We start from the raw sequence: 18,609 nt of genomic DNA on the forward strand, positions 1-18,609 counted from the left end.
TTCACCCGCTTCAAAATTCAATTGCTGTAAATTGGCGTTCGTGACACTAGCGAAGAGTGAGTGACTCGTGACAGTGCAAAGGCTGTATAGAGCAAAGTTGTTGTCAAGGATACATAAGAAAAATAACCAAAAAGATGACAGGAGGAGATCCATTGATATAGGTTACACAATTCTGTGCCTCTATAGATGTCACCACAACTTCCAAGGAAATTTATGGTCATAGCTTAAAAAGTAGAAGTGGGATACGCGGTTTGAATGCAAGGAATTTAATGGGCGACATTTCAAGCAGTCTGCATGAAGCTGACTCCCTTGGGTACAAAAAAAAAATCTATTGAGAGAAAAAAAAAAAGGGGGGGAATTGGCAACTACGGGATGCTGCAGAAATGTCTCGCAACATTTAGGGACCCACCACTTGCTCCCCTTCTACTCGCTTGCTTGTTCTTGCATACACTTCAATTTCACCAAAGAAAAGCTCATGCCAGGCAATGCAAGCAAAATCCCTAGGACACCAGTAATTCCAAAGCTTGAACACTAGACCAGCCCAAGTGTTCTTCCACTGTGATGAAAGACCACAGCGATCATTCCTGAAGGTCTGTACTCGTGAACTTGTGCCTCCTGGCATCCAATGATCCCTGATTACAACCCGAAAACAGTGTCCCAAACTGCCAATCCAGACACCACTCAGGTGAACTGTACACTTGAAGACCTCCGAACTGTCTGCACAATTTGCAATAACCTTAACAGTGGATGTCCTTGCAAAGGTTTCTAACACACATCTCAGTGAGGCAACTATCCAGGCGAGCATTTCAAGGGACACTAACAACTGAGGAACTTTACTCTGACAAAAAGATGACACCTCTCACAGCTGTTGGGCTCTGCTTCTGCAAAAAGTGATGCTTTGTTTGTTTTGAAATAAGGGAGCATTTCTAACTTCCGCAACATTACAGAGTGCGTAATTAGCTGCGAGTGTAAAAAGTCGTGAAGTGGCGCCACCTAGTGGAAGGTGCAGAAGGTACCACAAACTTTTTAAAAATAAACACAAACGGCACATCAACATGTGGCTTTCCCACAAATCATTTCTGATGCCGACTTTCCCATGCTCATGTCACTCAGAGGCAAAATGCTTTGTGAAGACTTCGATGAGTACAGGTTCAACTTCGATGGCAGCCAGAAGAGCTGCGGTGGCCTGACCAATAACCTGGAAACATCATCCCCTCTCACCCTCGTTTCCCCCAGCTTACAATCTTAAATCTTAAGCCAAGCCAAGCCGTAATCCCCAGACAACTTTGAGGCTTTCGCCAAATTGGGTTCAATTATTAGCTTGGAACTCGACTTGGCGCAGAATTTCTCGACTACCAGGTCTGCAACAATTAACTTGTTTCATACATTTAGAAAGACTACCTGAAATATGTTCCATAGTCCGAGAAAAATTTTGGTATGGGCCCTCAATTCCAAGAAATTGAGAAAAAAAAAAAAAAACTCGTTTTAATGAGGTATGATCCACAATATCCATCAAACCCAAATTAGGAGGAATGAATTTCTAGCTTTTTGCTGCATTCTGTACAAGCTTAACATATGCTAGAAACTTCAACAAATACCAAATTTAACCTCGAATTCCTGTGGATTCCATGGGGGGCAACTGCTAGGAAAAAAATCCACATTTCATCCATTCAAGCGCTTTTTAAGGCACAGGAAATCAGCCGTCCTCCTCGAACGTGCCAAGCTGTTCGGTGCATTTCATTTCTAATCAAAGAAAAATATTTGGTTGGGATTGTTTTGGAACTTTCCTTTTTCTTTCTCTGCCTTACAGCAAACATTTATACAGGCATCATGATGCATAAATAAGGTTACTAACGTCGCTGCTAAACTAGCCGATTAAATATGGAGCGGAACGTCACAAGGTAGTGACGCATGAGCTAGAACAGCAGAGTTGGACTTGAGATCATCCTCGTGCGAGACAGAAAATGAAGAGCAAGGAAAGGATAAACGTCGTACAGTGTTAACGAGCCATCTTTGCTCACTTCGTCTCTCCTGGGGGCCACAGGATCCACAAGTTCTACACCTGATACTGTTTCACAGCTCTACACCGCATCGACGTCACAGGTGATCATATTGACAAGAGTAAATGTGACGCTATGACCAGAAGTGACATCACTTCGGGTCATGATATCACACACGACAGCTTCGTGACGTCACAAGAGTAACAGGTCCAAGTTACTCGTGGTTAGTTACGCCGTTACATGATTTGTGTTGGAGAAAAACCGCTCTCAATGCTTTAAAGTTAGCTGTCGCAAAAAATTTCTGCTCCGGCATGGAATTTGCGAATTTTTCTACCTCTGATCGTACGGCAATGCTGCAATGAATGACAGGGGCATCAGCTATATTGGTTCACATATTGCGCTCAAGTCCCTTGGTTCAGTTTTGGCGATTTGGTCGTCGTACGTGGTAAAAAAAACTGTGCAGCTTTGAGCGAGTACGTGAACAAGAAAAAAAAAAAAAAAAACAAAGGAAAAACACACAGCGTGTTTTTCCTGTATGTGGACTCAATCAAACCAGCACAGCTTTGCCACCACGAATGAATGCTCTAATAGACAAAAACTTCATGGCGGTGAACTACAGGATGGAAAACTTACGAAATAAATCCTGCCATTACTTTGCTGAAAAAAAAAAAAAAAAAAGAAAACTTGAGCAACTAAATAAATAAAGAAGTAAATTTGGCAGTCTCCTCCAGAGGTCCAGAGACCAAGGCCGGCCATGCGATCTCGGAACAAGCGCTCACCTTGGAAAAGGCAGCCGATGGTTGTAGACAAAGGTAAAAACAGCGTCTTGAAGAATCAACTCCAAGAGCGCGTCTTTTCTGTAAGTGTGTGCTTGTGAGTGTCCCCTGCTCTGCTCGAATTTTCTTGCTTTCAGCATAATGTCACCAAAAGTCAACATTTCTGTGTGAAACTGCTCAAAGCTACTCAGTTGCGTCATCCCCTACTGGTGACAAGATATACGCTCTAGTGTAAGCAGATGATGAAATTTTCGGAAACTCCGAGCTTCTGCCCTGGAACAGATATTCAAACTTGTCCACTCAATTAAAAAAGAAAGCAAGCTGTCTTCTTTGCTTTGATGCCTCTCTGACAAAATGTCGTCTCTTTTCACGACTGCTTGAAGCTGCTTTTATTACGCATTTTCGACTCATCCCAAAATACCCGCGGTAACAAACAACTCTACTCATCTGCATGGCTTCGTATACAGCCAGCTGCATTCTGTGCTCATACACATTGTAACAAGTCATTATTAACTATTTGCTGATCACTTAACTACTTAAAGCTGCCTGTGTGCTGCTTTTTGTGAACACCATAAACAGCGACAGACTAGTTTTCCTACCCTAAAGCAAGACACTGCAGTTGAGTGCTCCTGTATACTGTGATGTGCAGTACTTGAAAGTGTTCACTGCACTAAGCTCCACTTGTGGGAGAACACTTGTACTAGTGCAAACAGCAGAAGCAAGGACTCTGGCCGCGGCCCCCAGAGCTGTAGCTTCCGTCGTAGCAGAAACAACTTGCTACGAATCGATTACAGGTAGTTTGGGGACTTTCTCTACCACCGGACCGTTTTGTGAAAAACCAATACCGGACTGTGGTTCAGAAAGCCTGCGGCAAGTCTAGGATTAATAATCGAAGGCCCACCCCCGTGTCTGCTAGCACAAGACAGCGAGCTAGACACCTGCACGCCGAAAACGACCCACACCTGCCCAAAACTGCATATTCGCTCTAGTGAGTCGTTATGACAAGGTATGCAGCCATGCAGCTGGCGCAAGGAAACGAGAACTGCAACGATATCAGCACACCCATAGCACAGCTTTTGTTTTCTATTGTTATCGTGCCATCAAGCAAAATGAAGAAAATGTCTGGTTAGAACACACTTCGGCACTAGCAAAAAAGAGTCAGCGATGCAAGCGTTTTGGTTCCTCTCAGTTCATCGCCCACGTTTTCGACTCCTGTTTTAAACACTAAGGCCTGATTTTATCGTGTCCTCAACATGGCCCACTCCGGAGCTACACACAGCCTACGCAATCGAGGTGCTTTCACTCGAGATCTGCTTGTTTCCTCGAAACGTTCTCATTCCTTTTCTGGACACAGGCGCCTCCAGTTGCACAAGATAACCATGTTTTTCTCATTACTGGCAATGCAGTGTTCGGTGCTGGCAAAGTTCCCTCTGACCACAGCATCTCAGATTTCATTAAGAATTTAAACACTCAAACAAGGAATGACAAAGCTGCCTAACGGAAAGAGGGAAGGATGTAAATGATTAGAGGGTGTGCTTCAATCGCTGCGTCCAAAAGGTTAGGAACAAGGACAGAAAATTGAGACAGCGAAGTTGGAACACTCGTTCCTCGAGAGCAACTTGGAGAGGCTCGAGAAGGTTTTGATTGACAGGAAAACATTGCCACCACCTTCATGTTGGGTAGCTACCCATGCCCTTAATCAGCCGAAAGTGAACAGCTTTGAAGTCATTTGCAGTGTAGCAGATCATGAGTGAAGTTACCCGAAAACAGTCCCTGCATTACGCTTAGAGGCAAGTGAGGTTTTGAATACGCCAAGCGGCATCAACATGGCTGCATTCCTTGCTTGAAAGTTCTGGACACCAGGTGGTAAGGCTTGGTAAGCTAGGTAACAACGATGCAATTAAGCGGTGCACTTTTTTACAACTTTTTTACAACAGAAACGAGCGACGTGTGGTCCGGACGACTGTAGTGTATTTTCCCAGTGTACCGGTGGATTGCGTAGGCCGTGTGTAGTGGGGGCGGAGGCCAGACGTTTGGGCAGGAGACAAGAATCAGTCACGGCGCAGGCTTTTAATTTATGTACAATCATGCACTCTTTATTCCTACACCGCGTGGAGACAGAAGCGCCGATGAAGTGAGATGAACCAGAACTGCAAGACTGACACGTTACTCGAATGTAACAAACAAGACGCCACCCTCTTTGGGGACTTCCAAGAAAAGAATCTTAAGTCGTCAGAAGAAGACCTTAGTGAACGATCTACTCAGCCCTGACTGACCCTTTGCGTTTGGAGAGGAGCCGGGAAGAGGTATTTCCAGGGCCTGCTCATTCTTCTTGGCTTCCTCCACGAGGGCCGCAGCCGAAGCCGTAGCCAGGTCCGGCGGCAGCGCCGGGCCGTACGGCTTGGCGTCTTCCTGCTTCGGGGGCGTGCCGGCCGACGTCCCTCCGGCCGTCTTGCTCTTGCCAGAGAGGAACGACGGCCGGAAGCACGGCGCCTTGCCGATGATCACGACGGGAGTCTGCTTTTGTGGCTGCTTCTGGGGCTTCTGGTTCTTGAGGAGCTTGAGTTTGATGCCGCTTCCGCTCGAAGTAGACCTGGAGGGCGGCGGTGAGGACGCCTTCAAGATCTTCTTGGGGCTGACCTCGGAGTCGTCCAACTCCTTGACCGAGCGGCTGTTCTCGCGCTCTTCCTTGAGCAGCTCCTCGTTCTTGCGCCGGATCTTCTCCTGATCTTCCTTCCGGCTCGACTTGGACCGCTTGGAAGAGGAGGAGGAGCTGTGGTCCGACGCAGGAGGCGGGGAGCGAGACTTTGACCTGTCCTTCCGGTCGTGGTCCCCCCTGTCGGACTTGTCCTTCTCCTTGTCCTTGTCTTTCTCCTTGTCCTGCTTCTCCTTTTCCTTCTCCTGCCGCTTCTTCTCCTTCTCCTCCTTTATGGCGGCGCCGATGGCCAGGTCCTTCTCCATCTTCCAGCGCCGCTCGTAGAATGGGTTCAGCAGGATGTACTTCTGCAAGAGACGGAGGGAGGCACCCAAACCCCGCTCCGGCGTTAACAAAAACGGAAACCGAGAAAAAACAAATTTGGCCACGTATCTGCTTGCTTGGCTGCAAATATTGCCAGAAAGCTTCGTCACCACTCTCTCTGCCCCTCTCCTTTTGCTACTCGCGTGATTAATGCAAAAAAAGTTTCGTCCAATCCAATTATCCCACGTTCACACTGCTCACGTGCCAATGGCTGGGACAGTGGGCGTCTTTTTATCCTTCGCGTTTTTGCAGTGCTTGAAGCAGCTTGAGCTGGCATCTTTTGTTTTAGTGCTTGCTTTTATCTCACCTCTTTCCGGTGCCATTTTCACACTGTTTTTTGTATTTCCTATTACAAAATCAATCTAATGTGCATCTTTAATTAAAAAGACTCTAGTACCCTCAGTTATGTACTTATATTTTGCTTCAAATGTGCCTGACGTTTCCTATGCGCTGAGTGCCACTGGAGCAGTTGATTTGTAGCGAACCAACCAGATACGTGGCCAATCTCTTAGCTGGGCAGGGGGCAGTTGAATCAAGTAACAGACAGACAGACAGATCAAACTCTGCACGTTTGCCGTATTTTTGCACGTATAACCCCCCGGCCCCCCCTCTTCAGCCTGCCAAAAAAGAAGAAAAAAAAAAAATCCTCTCGTACTGCCCGCACATTTGGTACAGGAAAGGCTGCACTAATGCTACTGCTCACAAAACACATCACATACTATGTAGAGAGAAAAAGCGTATATTTAGCAAGTAGAACACACTGACTGCAAGGCAAAAGTCACAATTCACTGATTAAATCTAGTTTTTAGAGTGCGCTCGTCCTTGTTTTTTCTTCCTTGTCCTCGCATGTTTTGCGCAATCGCTGCCACGGAAAGGCTTAGTCAGTGTCACTGCGTAGGAGCTTCATGGCACAATGCGCACTGCCGTGAAGCTGCACTAAAGGAAAAACCCCGTGCATTATCCGCACCCCTACTCTGCCACTGAAATTTTCGCATTTTTGGTTTGGGTTATACGTGCGAAAATACGGTACAGAGCCCAAAAAATACTCGCATCATTAAAAAGAAAAGGAAGAGAATGCATTTTAAATGCCTGACAATGTAGGGCCTCTGGGAAATATGAAAATGTGCGGGAGTTTGCAGGAAAGTGCGGCCGGCAACAACACACGTCTTGCTGTACTCAGCTAATCCAGTTGCCAGCCGTCCTCACTTGTTTGTGAACACACTCTGCTCGTTTCAGTCTCTTCACCAACCGCAACTCCTGCTTCTCTATGCTGCCCCGACATCACCGGCAACGACTGTTATTGTCATGGCACCGCAATAAGAAGCAGCGTAATTCCCACGCATGATGTCACTTCCTCTTTATCATGTCTACACTGCAAATGCAACGAAACAGGATAAAACAGTGCAGCTAGAACAGTACGCAATGGAAGAAAGACACAAGGCTAGCACTGGCCTGGGCTACCCAGGATTACCAGCGCTAGCCCTGTGTGTTCTTTCTTTTGCGTCCCGTTTTAGCCACACTGTTTTATCCTGTTTCACTGCCCACGTTAAAGCATTGACTGCAAATGCACCAGAAAAATCGCTCAGGGTTGGCCCCAGAAACGCCGAGCATTCAACTGAATGAATGCCAAGTTCTGGCCACACAAAAACTCTCCCGACCCTAACTGAAAACATAGCGCATGTGGAACGACTGAGTAATCAATGTCGTTCTGCTTTTGCTCTATCTACAACCATCAACCAGGCAAATGAGGTAAATGACACTGGCTTTCTGCAAAAAAGAGGTTACATGTAGAGTTTCAAATTCAGCGCTATACACTATGCAGCCAGATAGGAGGGAACGTTGAAAGGCAACGCGGTGCTAGGGATATTCTACCGGAAACACAACACAATTGAAAAGTAAAACAAAAAGTCGATTCTCCTCTTGATCGCGCCAATTTTATCGCACACAGCCAGACATTAAAGAGAACTGTTAGCGGAGTTAGAAAGGCGCAACAAATGGTCAAAGAACAATGACTGGGATATAAGAGACGGGCCAATGAGGACACCCCCTTCGAAAACTTGCGATTGAAGCAAGATCGGCCACACTTCCCACAACTTTGCCCCCTTGGGTGCCCTTGTTAGACTCACCCACACGCATGCGGCACCCAATTGCGGTACACTTTAACCGAGCACAACATGCACCCATGCCCTTGCCCACAGACTTTTTAAAATGCTTTTCTTGACTTGCTCCTTTTTTTTCTGTACAATGCCCTTTGCGCTTGAGCTGACCACATGGACATAACAGTGTTCAAGTTTTTTTTTTTCACATGCGCAACAAAGTGAAACTTTGTGAACACCCAAAAAACGGTGATACTGGAATGACAGTTGGATTGACAAGCAGTAGAATTTCCCAGCAGCTGCATTACATGTTAGGCGATGTAACTCGCTACCTCGTGGTGGGGAAAAATTCGAAAAGTGCTGCATTTTTTTTGCACCATCCTGTTGGCCGTTGGTATTGCCTGTGACGACACAGGGCAGCCTTTAACGGAGCCAATTCATTGGGCGCAATTCAATGAACTGAGCACGCGTTCAAGTCACCTCAACTGTCCGTCGGCAATTTGTCCGCAAACAACTGTCCACGGACAAAATAAGCTCAGTCTCCCCTGTGAGTGCATTTAATATGGCACATTTCAATGGTCGAAAAAGAGTAGCAGAATCGGCTCCCAAGGCCACGGAGTGATCAATCCAAGCCACAAGTGTGTGCTGTACATCGGGAGAGCAGTTCTTGGCTACTCTCGTTTGCCCGATAAGAGGTGCCAACAGCCCCACAGCAACAACATTTTATCCTGGCTAAGCCTTGACCACGGAGCAAGAATATATAAAGGAGGCGAAACGGCCCACTGCGGCAAGCGCAGCTGAACGACCAGATGACGTTACAATGAAAGCCAATGAAATCAAAGATTGGAAAGAAGCCCGCCTCGTCGGGAAAACGCATGACAACAATTAAAAAAGTGGCACCGACCAGTTTTCTTGGTCAGCACCAGTTTTTTAATCGTTGCAATGAAAGCCAATGCGAAATAACAAGCTTCGCAGCTGCGACGGCAAAGGATAGGGTAGCCGCACCTGATGGACGAAACGATTGCGGCCCCAATTCATTCCGGGACTGCGCAGTGAAACGCTGGTCACGGCAGCCGTACAGTTTGTTTTCTCACGACAGCTTACCCTTGGCCAGCACTTGTGACATCATCTGGTCGCCCTAGGAAGCGTCGCTTCCCCTCCCATCTTGTTCTTACTCCGTGCCCTCTACCACTAGTTTCGGCAGGAACAACGCCTCCGCATTACAATCGCCAAAGAGAATCCCGCTAAACGAGTGCCCCACGTACCGTGTAGTTCTGGTTGTGTTCGAGGCTGTGCAAATGGTTTCGCGCCATGGCAGAGTCCCCACTCATCACCTTGCAGAGCTTGCAGTAGTAGCCCGAGATGCCCACCAGAAACTGGACACCTGTGTGGGGGATGAGGAGGGGGAGGGGAGGCACACACTGTTTGCAAGAGTTTGGTGGTAAATCGCCCTGGTGTAGCTCCAGCGCAAAGCAGGGACACAGGCCAGGAAAGACGTTTCGGCGCCTCTGCTGTTGTCTTTCTTGTCCTGTGTCCGTGCTCTGCACTGCAGTTACATGATAATACAGTTGAGCCTCGTTATAAGAGGCAGGGCAGGGCAGGACCTGGCCAGGGCATGTAATGTGAAGGCAAGATAACCGTTGGTCATTAACGGTTACCGAGTGGATCCCTAGAGAAGGCAAGCGTTGCAGGGGGCGGCACAAGGTTAGGTGGGAAGATGAGATCAAGAAGCTTGCGGGGATAAATCGGTCGCAGTTAGCACAGGACCGGGGTAATTGGAGAATAATGGGAGAGGCCTTTGCCCTGCAGTGGGCGTAGATAGGCTGGTGGTGGTGATGATGATGACAAGTTATCCTTGAATTTTGGTCAACAATCTCGCTTGCAAGACCTTTTAACTTTCGATGTGGTGCCACCAGTCGCTACCTGCAGTTGCGTCCATTGTGGAATCAAATGCGACGACGGACACCCCCGCAGTCGCTATTTAAATAACTTCAGGAAAAACACAGTGGTTCAGCCAGCTATGAAACAATGACGAGAAGCCCTGCCAATTGGAAATGCAACTTATAGAAGTGGTTAAAGCTTACCACCATGTGTACGAGTGTGACCGCGCATGTGGGCTACTGTGCACGCTAAGAATACTGGGAGTGTGCAGTGCGCTTTCCCAATCGCGTAGCTTTCCCTCAAGAAGCATCGCAGATGTCGAGTCCTGCAAGCCTGATAAATAGCCAGAGCACACAGCGGGAAGAAGCTGTACGCTCTGGCTATTCATCAAGCTTGTAAACACGACACCTACGATTCTTCTTCCGCAGACAGTAGAAGAGAAAGCTTCTAGAAGCTGTTGCAAAAAACAGTGCAAATACCATCATGAGGCAAAGATTCAGAACTACAGTAGAATCTCGATAAACGGAAATCGCTTAAACGGAATTGCCGCTTCAACGGAACAGTTGCCTGGAATTTGGTTGGTTTTGTATTCAGATAACGTAAAAAAACTCTCGGTAATCGGAACTGAAATTTCCGCATCACCGTGTAAACGGAACCAGAAATGGAACTTCTTGTGAAATTCACTGGCATGAGAATCAGCTTTTTACGGTTCCGGCTGTTTCGTTTTTGTTTTTTTTTTTCTTCCTCCATGCTTTTTTTAGCCTTGTTGGCCTCGTAAGCCTCGTCTCGTAAGTGGTTAGCCCTGTCAGCGCAACGAATGCAACATCGCAGTTCTTGTTCCAGTCGTTCGGTCTCGATTCTAGACGCCGACGCTACAGGGCTCACCTCCTGTCGCCTCGTTCGTGCCATCGTTGTGCTATTCGTCCTTCATTACCACGTTGCCATCTTCTAAATTCGGTGGCTCGTAAGAAGTTGAGGCCTCTAGCCTCCGTAAGAATCAGTTGCAAGGACTCAAACAAAAATAATTGACGCATTTTGTAGTGCACAGCGACTCATTGTTGCCAAATCAACTTTGTGAATGCTGCGCCTACGCTTCTTGTAGTTTTCTTGCTTTCTGAAAACTATCAGCTACAGTCACTTTCTAGTGGTTAGAGTTCCATGAAATGCCCTTAGAAGTGTGTACGCACATAAATTTGCACCTTAGAACATTTCTTTCAGTAAACGGAACTCCTGTTAAACGGAACTAATTTTTCCGGTCCCTTGAAGTTCCGTTTATCGAGTCTACTGTATTTCATAAATTCTGGGGGCAAAACGTAAATTAGAATAAGCCTTTTGCAACGTGCTGTAGCCTTCCTTCGTGCTTACCTTAGTCGTACGGGGCCCACATTGAACAATACAATGATCAGTTAGTGATAACATGATACCCTGCTTATAAGAGAGGGAGAAACTGCTCCCCCGTATGTGTCTGTTATAAAGGCCTTCAAGTGTAAATAAGGTTCATAATAAACTTCCAGTTGCAAGTTCATTGCTGTGTCTTCATTCCTCCCTCTGTTGTCCCTGTTTACTCCATGCTGTTTTCGACATCATAAGCTTAACCAGCTAGCCCAATTTGCCGTCCGTTTAGAGTTACAAGATCACGGAAGAAGGCAGGGAGGAATGATCTCGTCAGCTACGTGGAGCCGGTTACAACTGGTACAAGCGTTACGCATGTGTTTGGTGCGGAAGGAATCGCGTCCTTTGATGCGAGGTACTTCTGCAGCATTTTATCCCTCTATCCATCAAGGAGTGGGATTTTCAATTGTGGCGGAAATGAACACGCACACGTCAAAACCTTTCCCAAGAATACAATGAGTTACATTCCGGCAGTAAAAGAAAAAAGCAGCTTTACCGAGGTAACGAGCCAAAATGTCAACCCCTTAGGGACTCACACGACGCGAAGTTGACAACTTCAGCAATAAACGAACATTGTAGAAACTTCCCCAGAAGTGAGCAGCAGTCGGCCAATGCTTGCAAAATATAGAGCCAAATGACAGCTGCTGCTATGCCTGTGGTAAATTTCAATGCTAGATGCGAAGCCCAACCCATTGCGAAGACTGCTCAGTTTGGAGCATGTTTATGAAGCCAAACAGTGATCGACCTTTTTTGTGTAGGTGTGTTTGTGCGGAAGATTGGCTTTTGGAGTAAACCCTTAGACATGAAAACGGGCAACAGTGCAACGTACGAAGCAGCAGCTAATTGTGGATGCTTCCACAGGGTGATGGCATCACAGCTACAGTGAGCAGAACTACAGTAAAACCTCGTTACAAGAGACACTCAAGGGGCCCAGGAAACACGTCTCTTGTATGCAACGTTGCTAACATGGCGAACATAGGAAAACCAACCAAATCGCTTTCATTCAAATGTCTCTCATAACCAAGTGTCGCTTGTAATGAGGCTTTTCTGTTGCTCCAAGAAGTGGCTAGCATTCGAACCGCAGATTAAAGCCTGTTCTCTTCTGTCTACATATGGGCTCCAACGGAAGAGGTCCTGCAAAAAGTCGCTCCTGGAGCGAATTCAGCCTCTTCTGTAAAACTGCCTTTTGTTTTTGCAGTCAGAGAAAACAGGTGTAAGAAGCCTTCTCGCATGGCCACCCGGCCACAGAATACCTAACACTGGAATTCAATGCCAGTGATATATCGCGGCCACAAACACAGCTCATAAGAATGGCCGCTGGCTGAAAAACAGAGTCGATTTTTGGGGCACCGTGAAAATTAAATATCAGTTCAATATGACTCGACAAAATAATAAATCAAATTTCCAGGCCCCTATCACAGGGGAGTCTGCAACCAACTGACTTTTGACTGACTACTTTTTCTTGAGAAGCTGTGTGGACGGCAGAAGTTGACGGGCCCCAGAAAATTTTTTTCACCAGTGGCAGAGACCCAAAGTCTCGGACTTTGGGTCTCTGTCGGACTACCTGCACAAATGTCGGACTACCTGTACAAAAGCACAAGGAATAACCGTGTTCCTCTTGAAGCTTTCTTTTCCGCCTGCCCTTCGACTTTGTGATCCCTTGCCCGACAGGCTCAAAAATTTCCCGTTATCGCGCTTTTTTGTTTTCTCCTCAGAGCAACAGACTCCGTTAGACAAATGCCTTGTATTTCTTCCATTCAAATCAATGTCCAGAGGTTATTTCTGGCTACGGTAGTTGAAAAATACCTGTTCGTCAGAAAAATTGATAGATGATGACTGTTGACTTGAGAAAACCAAGACTTGTCAGCATTTAGAAGAAGCAGGCAGCACTTACGCATATAAATAGAATCTTACTTAGAATGCATAGTTTGAAATATAAACAGACATTTTTATAAAATATTCGTCAAGTTCACAGAAAATGCCGCTGACTGGGTGCTTAATACATTTTTGAACCAATAACCTACACAAAGCTAGAAAGAAAGGAGTGCAATAAGGGTTGTTTTACAAGCTTAGCTCTGTTGCTTCAGAATTTATGCTGGCCTAAATTTTATCTTTGGAAATTGGGAATTAGAGGATACATCTTTCTCCACCCATTAACGTTGGTCACATACCTTTTCAAATAGGAAAGCTAGAAGTTTAAAACAGCCTTCATTGGTTTAACGATTCCTCTAGATAATGATCGCTAAGAATTATAAGCACCCATTGTGCAGTTCATTAAAAAAACAGAAGAAAACTTCAATGAAACAAATTTGCACATACTTCTATTTGTCCTACGTAAGAATCAGCACACCACAACACATGTCAACTTTCACAACAACAGTTCGAGCGTCCAAAGCACCCAAGTAACGCCTCCGGCCTCACAAACACAACAACAAAGTTCTAGTAAACTTGCCTTTGACCGTGGAGACAATTGTGCGGTGGAAGTTTTGCTTTGGGGGCTGTTTTTCAATCTCCGCCCAGGGTCTGTCATGCGTCGGTGTTGCCTGGTGCAAGGAAATGGGCAGGGAACAGCTTTTGTTCAATGACAACAAAGAGGGATAAACCCAAAAAACTTCCCCCTTGGCTGCTCAGAGACCCCAGGTAGGCAAGGCATGACAAAATGTGCAATAGCGTTTCCTCTGGCCATGTTATACCCCTGTCACACAAGCACTTTCAATCCGGATTGAAGCGAAGCACGATTCAAGCGCACTCGACCTATCGCCGCCGCTACACAGCACATCCCGAACTTCTCAACTTCTAACGGTTCAACTTCTCAATCCTGATTGAGAAGTTGCATTGTTTGCACTCATGTACGCCAGATAGCACCAAAAATGTATTTCGCGGCCGGCGTCTGGCAACTTTGCGCTGTCTTCGCACGCTTATTTCAGTCAAGTTGTTTAATACAATTTCTGGTGTTAATTGAAGTTGTCACCTTCTGTGCCATTACTCAGCTAGGACGAGAGCACCACCGCCTTCGTCCGATCATGCTTGGAAACCTCAATCGCAACTGGAGAACCAGGATTGAGTCCGAGCGGGATCGGACTCAATCGTGATTGAAACTGCCGTGTAACAGTGCCCGATCCGGAATGAGTTCGATACGGATTGACTCAATCGTGATTGAAAGTGCCTGTGACAGGGGTATTACTTGCGAAATCAAAGCGTTAGCAAAAAAAAAAGAACCATTCTTACCTTGAGACATGAAATACCAGGCAAGTCTCTTGCATTTAAAATTGCATTTAAAACAGTCGCCCTTCACTGATTTCGATACCTTTTTGAATGCAAGAAGTGGAACGATGATCAATACCTCAAGCTGGAACATGGCAAGTAAAACATTTTCTTGCTTATGAATGAAATTTAAAAAAATTAAAAGCACTTATATAGTTAACCATGCTAATAACAAATCTGAAATCAGTTTATGGATACCTTCCGTAATTGTTGGGTCACACAACTAATTACCCTTACACAGTTGCCATAAAAAGGAAGGTGAAACTTTTGTCTTGATTTTCAGATGCCCGAAGGAAATAAAAAAATAACCTAACCTCTTCCTCGCACCGGACGGGCCTTCCGATCACACTTACCGAAAAACCTCCTCCTGTCCTAGCCTAGTTGTGCCCTCTCGTGGTAACTTTGTGCAGGAAATCAGTCGTGTAACCCAAAAAGTATAAAAGATGCCCCTAAACCAGTTTTGGTTTTGCTATTACGATGGTTAATTGCATAAACGCTCTTAATTTGATTAAATTTGGCCCATAACTAAAAAGTAGTTTTACTTTCCATGTTCCTCCTTACACAGGGGTGAGACAGCTGAACCAGATTTGGGAGCAGCTTTTGGAGCAGCAAAATTTCGATTTTGGAGCAGAAGAACCTTGATTTGGAGCAGAAGAACGACATTTAGTATGTCACCTTGGGAGCCTAAAAAGTCAAATTCTTGGCCACTCGGGGGGGGGGGGGGGGGGGGGGGAGAAAAGGGAGTGCGCTTTTTAATCGGTTTTGAACGTACATAACACTGAAACAGCCTTTCAATCATTTTTTTCTACCTGAGTATCACAAGGAACGAACTTCACTACCTTATAAACCAGTTTTTTATTCTTGGGCTCTATGCATAGATAACGCGGAGTTCCGTTGAAACTATCGAATTAAAAAACAGCAATTTTAAGAAATTTTCATTATCCCGTGAATGCCGAAGTTGTTATTTATGTAATCCCAGACTCGGCGTTACGCACAACTAAGAGCCACGGCAAAAGTTGCGCAAAGCGAGGTGACAGTCGTCGCACCCTACCAGCCCTCCCATTTCAAGCCTCAAGGTGGGCGTTCACTACAATCGTAATTAGAGTATTGGTATGTTTTGGCATTAAATTTATTTTGGCATTAAATCTCAATTCAGATAGATGAACCATTATTACTCGCGTGCTATAATAACCCGTCCCACTATCGGACACTGCTTGAACATTTGGCGGTAATGCAGCCTGCGCCGCCACTTCTGCAGTGTCCATCGTCCCACTCCCGCCGCTCGCAAGCTCACTGTCAACAGCAACAATAACTCGGCGTTTTATAACGCCGTAATGAGTCCCAAATTTCACTTCAAGCACGCACCGTGCCTCACACTCAAGGCCGAAACACGGCGATATTGCGGGTACCCCGTTGTTTTTGATGAACCCCCGTCTTTCGAGTCGCGTAACTTCCCGCAATAGGTCAAACGACTAAATGTAAACCCGGCCACCCCCATAACCAAAACCGCAGTAGAAATCGGCGAAGAGCAGTCTGCCTGAACCACGAGAAACTGCTTCGCCCAGCGGCCATGTTTTCCAATCTTCACCCCACCAACATGGCGGCGCCCAGTAATGTCGTTCTGGAGGTGCGGCGCTCCCAAAATTGCTGTTTTAAAATCAACTTGCACAAGTAGTTTGTGGAAACTTTATATGGGAAAACTTTAAAAATTCACACAATATAACATGTGCAACCCGACATTGTGACTTTTGAAAAATCTATCCCGTGGGCAATTTTATGCGGGTTTTTTATCGAATGATCAATCAATTAATTATGCCGTCAGTAAGCATTTTCCCCTACTGAAATTGACGGGAGCGTTAAAATCTTTGGCTCTCATATTCTTTCGGAGCAGTTTGGCGCAATTTTTACAATTTTCAAGCTTTTGGAGCAGCCTGGCGCAGGAAAACGAATTTGTATCAAAACTGCGCAATATGCGCAGCTGTCTCACCCCTGTTACAGCATAAAAAAAATTCGGATGAGAGGTGCAGACGAGAATAGCGCCAGTCTCGTCTGCTTCTTTCCTTCTCAACCATTTTTTTTTTTTTTGCACTGCTGGTAAGATGCCAGCAAACCAAATTTCCCAACTTTATTTATCCCAATATCCCAATTATGACATTTATTCCCAACATAGCCCTTCGCTTCCGATGAAGCATCAAAATATTCAGCAAGCACCCCTGTAACGCTTTCGCTAGTAATTAGAAATAATGTTACCATTCGTTCATTAAGCAAGCGCAGATGCGCGTCGCCACACGCAACGGAAACTCGAGGGTTTTCGTATTAGAAGTCGCCTCACGTGCCTCACCAGGCCAAAACACTAATACGCGAAACTTTAAGGCGAAGTTTTTGGCAACAATACTTGCTTGACTCATTCAGAATAAGTGCGCACTCACTGTTGTGAGTAGGCAGAATCTGATCTAGTTGGTGCCTAATTTCCCTTTGTTCACAGGTCAGCCTACAAACACTTAACTGACGACAAAAATGAGATGACATCCTTCACTGACTCGTAAATCAGCACCGTGTGTCGCCGGCACTTCGCTATTTGTAGGCTGACCCATAAACAGAGAGAATTATAAACAGAGAGAATTACTCATGGCTGCCCACAAAGAAACGTTGTAGACCAGCAATTCCAACCGCAAAGACAGGATAAGTTTTTTTAATATAAAGAGGCTGCCTACAATGAACGAAGCAAGCCAGCATCAGCCCCAAGCTCCGTGTCAGAAGAAAAAATAATAACGCTATGAACCTCAGGGCAAACGTTTTCGCTGCTTCAGCAGAATGCTTTGCAGCACTGTGGCGATGGTGCCATCCAGCTATCTTTCGAAAGCAGAAACCCGACATCGTCGAAGACATCTCAAAGAACTGACACAAAAACGACGCAGATACACTGAAGGCAAAGAGTACCGTACTTACCCGATTCTAACGCGCACTTTTTTCCCGGAACAATAGGCCGAAAAATCGCATGCGCGTTAGAATAGGATACGAAACCGAAAACTGCCGAAACAGCCGAAATTTCGTCCCACCCATCGCCATCTCAAGATGGCGCCAAAGCTTTTAGCAACAATTTTTTGGACCCAGGCGCCTAAGTTTTTCTATCGACGTTCTCACAAATCGTTAAATTGTTTCTCTTGCGAGCTTGAAAACCGCAATGGCAGCAGCGGCAACGAAGGTGCGCCGCTTCCACGGCTCGCGAGCGGCTCCCAGGCGTTCACAACGAGTAGTTGGCTGAAGCGAACGCCTCTGGAGAAGCTCGCGGGATGGACGTGTGAGGCGTGGGCCACGATCCCATCGACCATGGTTGAACGTTCGTTCGGAAGTATGGCATCGCGAACGCGCTTGACGGCACCGAGGACGAGATGTCGTGGTCAGTGGAGAGTGACGAGGAGTAAGATGGGTGAGATAACTTCGGGAAATAAATCGCCCGTTTCTCTCATATTCGCTTTTCTTGCTCACCAAGTTCCATGCGTGTTACAATCGGAGATGCAAGTTTTTTCGTTTTTTTGCCAGGAAAATCGGGTGCGTGTTAGAATAGGGTAAGTACGGTACCAACAATGCTGCTCCATCATTCTTCCCGAAATTACATCTGCCTGTGAAGATGTGTTCAGCACTTGCTGCCAGCACTTCACCAGCCATGCCATGGTGAGCCCTTCACCAGCCATGCAATCAACAAATTGAGCAAGCCTGCTGCTGAAAACAGCAGTGCACTTGGACCAAGTTAAGCAACACCAATCTAACAAAGCGCTGCAACTCTAGCGCTGCAACGCTGCAATCTAACAGCACGTGCAAACTCACCCATGAGTACCTTTCCGAAGTTCCGTAGTGTGAATACCTAAGTACCCTCGAGTATATAATAAGGAATGTGTAAGTACTCAACAGTACCTGCAAACTCACTTGTGAGTATTTTTCAGCACACACAAATGAGTACGTATTTGTGAGCACCTAGGTACCCTCGAGCACACACTAATGAGTACACACAAGCCCACTAGCACGCACGAACTTTTTTGCAAGTACCCTTGAGTGTGCACAAACGAGTATGCCCTTGAGTACACACTAATAAATGCTCAAATACTCACCAGTACATGCAAGCTCACTTGTGAGTCGGCATGTACTGAGCACTCACAAATGAGCATGTATTAGTGAGCCCC

General features: G+C 46.0%; 1 protein-coding gene across 2 annotated transcripts in view; it reads right to left on the reverse strand.

Moving 5' to 3' along the window:
• The window catches only part of LOC144142825 (uncharacterized), a 52,555-nt gene that overhangs the window by 11,066 nt on the left and 22,880 nt on the right, over window positions 1-18,609 (reverse strand). For both annotated transcript variants that reach the window (XM_077674601.1, XM_077674600.1), the window contains 3 exons: window positions 13,617-13,707; window positions 9,157-9,275; window positions 5,053-5,779 (listed from right to left, as the gene is read on the reverse strand). In XM_077674601.1, coding sequence (XP_077530727.1) covers window positions 5,053-5,779; window positions 9,157-9,275; window positions 13,617-13,707 — 937 coding nt within the window. The remainder of the gene's footprint in view (window positions 1-5,052; window positions 5,780-9,156; window positions 9,276-13,616; window positions 13,708-18,609) is intronic.

Source organism: Haemaphysalis longicornis, unplaced genomic scaffold (assembly GCF_048455015.1).
Source record: "Haemaphysalis longicornis isolate Haplotype H1 unplaced genomic scaffold, Haemaphysalis longicornis Haplotype H1 scaffold_6, whole genome shotgun sequence".
Classification (NCBI taxonomy): Eukaryota; Metazoa; Arthropoda; class Arachnida; order Ixodida; family Ixodidae; genus Haemaphysalis; species Haemaphysalis longicornis.